We start from the raw sequence: 1,544 nt of genomic DNA on the forward strand, positions 1-1,544 counted from the left end.
AGATCTTAACTTTCAGCACCATTAGATTCCAAATGCACACCGGCATGTTACACCACTAAATCTAATCCAAAGTCCTAATCATGGTTCAAAATATGAAAATGCATTGGACAATATGTATTGGTATTGGTATCGGTATCGGAGGGACCAATACGAAACATGACCGCAAAACATTTAATGTTTCGCATTGTATCAGAATCCGATACAGTATCAGTTTTCCCCATGAATGAAACATTTCATTATTTAGGATAAAATACAATGATCCAAAGCAGAACACTCCATGAAAATTCATGTGGTTACATGTTATTACAAAAACAAAACTGTACCATCAAAAGATCAAACCTCACAAATACTAATCAAACCCTAATTCACAAATTAGGAGAAAATAGCAATAAAACTCAAAATTAGAAAGAAATCCCACGTGATTCGGATTCAAGATACTTACAGATCCTCTCCATTACCTCTCTCCCCTTAACACTATTCTGCAAGAACCTCTCAGCACATCTCTGCTCCACTTTCTCCGCCATTGACGCCAAAGCCGAAAGCGGTTTGATCTTTATGCTCGTCTCCTGGCGGAAAACGGTCCAACCGACCGGGTTTTCTGGGTGGGGTTCGAACCAGCTCTTTTCCTCAACTTCTAGAAACTTCCTGAGACTGACGTTACGGGTGGTAAGTTGCATCGAGCGTGATCGAGCATCGACAACCGTTGATTCGACGCAGTGACAGATATCCTGACCGATGATCTTGCGGAGAAACCATGGACCTGGGGCGTGGACTGTGATGGCTCGGGTGGTATACAATTTTCCAGTTTGAGGATCGAGTTTGCGGTTCAAGGTGTCGACTTCAAGGATGTGCGATAACGTGCGCTTGTTTTCAGGGTCTGTAAACTTGCGCCAGGATGCAGAGGTTACACGCTCCCATGGATGCTTGTATACGTGCTCTTGTGTGTAGGCTTTCACCATCGTCTCTCTCTCTCTCTTCCTCCCTCCCTCCCTCCCTCTCTGCTTTTTATTCGCGGTCAGGAGGGTGGAAAACTGAAAGGGGCGGAAAAAATCACGGTTTTAAAACCCGGAGTTCTGTCTCGTCTCGTCTCGTCTCGTCCCCCATGATGCCGATTTGACTCGAGCGATTCGTCTCGTCGAGGATATTATAAATAACTCTATTTTTCGAATTATATAATTATATACCTAGTACATTTAGCATAAAAAAAATTCCATAATTTATCGCAATGAGAAAAAAATGACCATTTATTTTTTAATACTCAAATTAGGATTATTTGCTACAGTATGTCATGTTTTTTTGATAGAAATACCCTCAGTTATAATTTCTCTAATAAACCCTTGAAAATAATATTCTAAATGGTTACTTCTTCCCTTCCAACATTTTCTACATTGAGAGAGAGAGAGAGGTCCATTCTCTTTATCAAAAAGTCATTGGAGTTCATCAAAGAAGATCTAGATTTGAGTAACGAACTCTCGTATTTAATGCACGATTTATTGAAGATTTCAACTAAAGATTATTAATCTCCCCTTTCTTTCTTTTTTTTA

The 1,544-nt window shown here is 40.0% G+C and overlaps 1 protein-coding gene across 1 annotated transcript; it reads right to left on the reverse strand.

Annotated features, from left to right (window-relative positions):
- Positions 1-211: 211 nt before the first annotated feature.
- Positions 212-1,038, reverse strand: LOC147386680 (MSF1-like family protein). The gene has a single exon (XM_086423673.1). The coding sequence runs from the start codon at positions 957-959 to the stop codon at positions 402-404; it is 558 nt and encodes a 185-aa protein (XP_086279799.1). The 5' UTR covers positions 960-1,038; the 3' UTR covers positions 212-401.
- Positions 1,039-1,544: the final 506 nt, after the last annotated feature.

This window comes from Akebia trifoliata, chromosome 14, assembly GCF_017979445.1.
Source record: "Akebia trifoliata isolate Shusen 1 chromosome 14, ASM1797944v1, whole genome shotgun sequence".
NCBI lineage: Eukaryota > Viridiplantae > Streptophyta > Magnoliopsida > Ranunculales > Lardizabalaceae > Akebia > Akebia trifoliata.

What these genes read in the sequence shown, in the direction of transcription:
- LOC147386680 (XM_086423673.1), bottom strand. Translation starts at nt 959, where the DNA reads ATGGTGAAAGCCTACACACAAGAGCACGTATACAAGCATCCATGGGAG.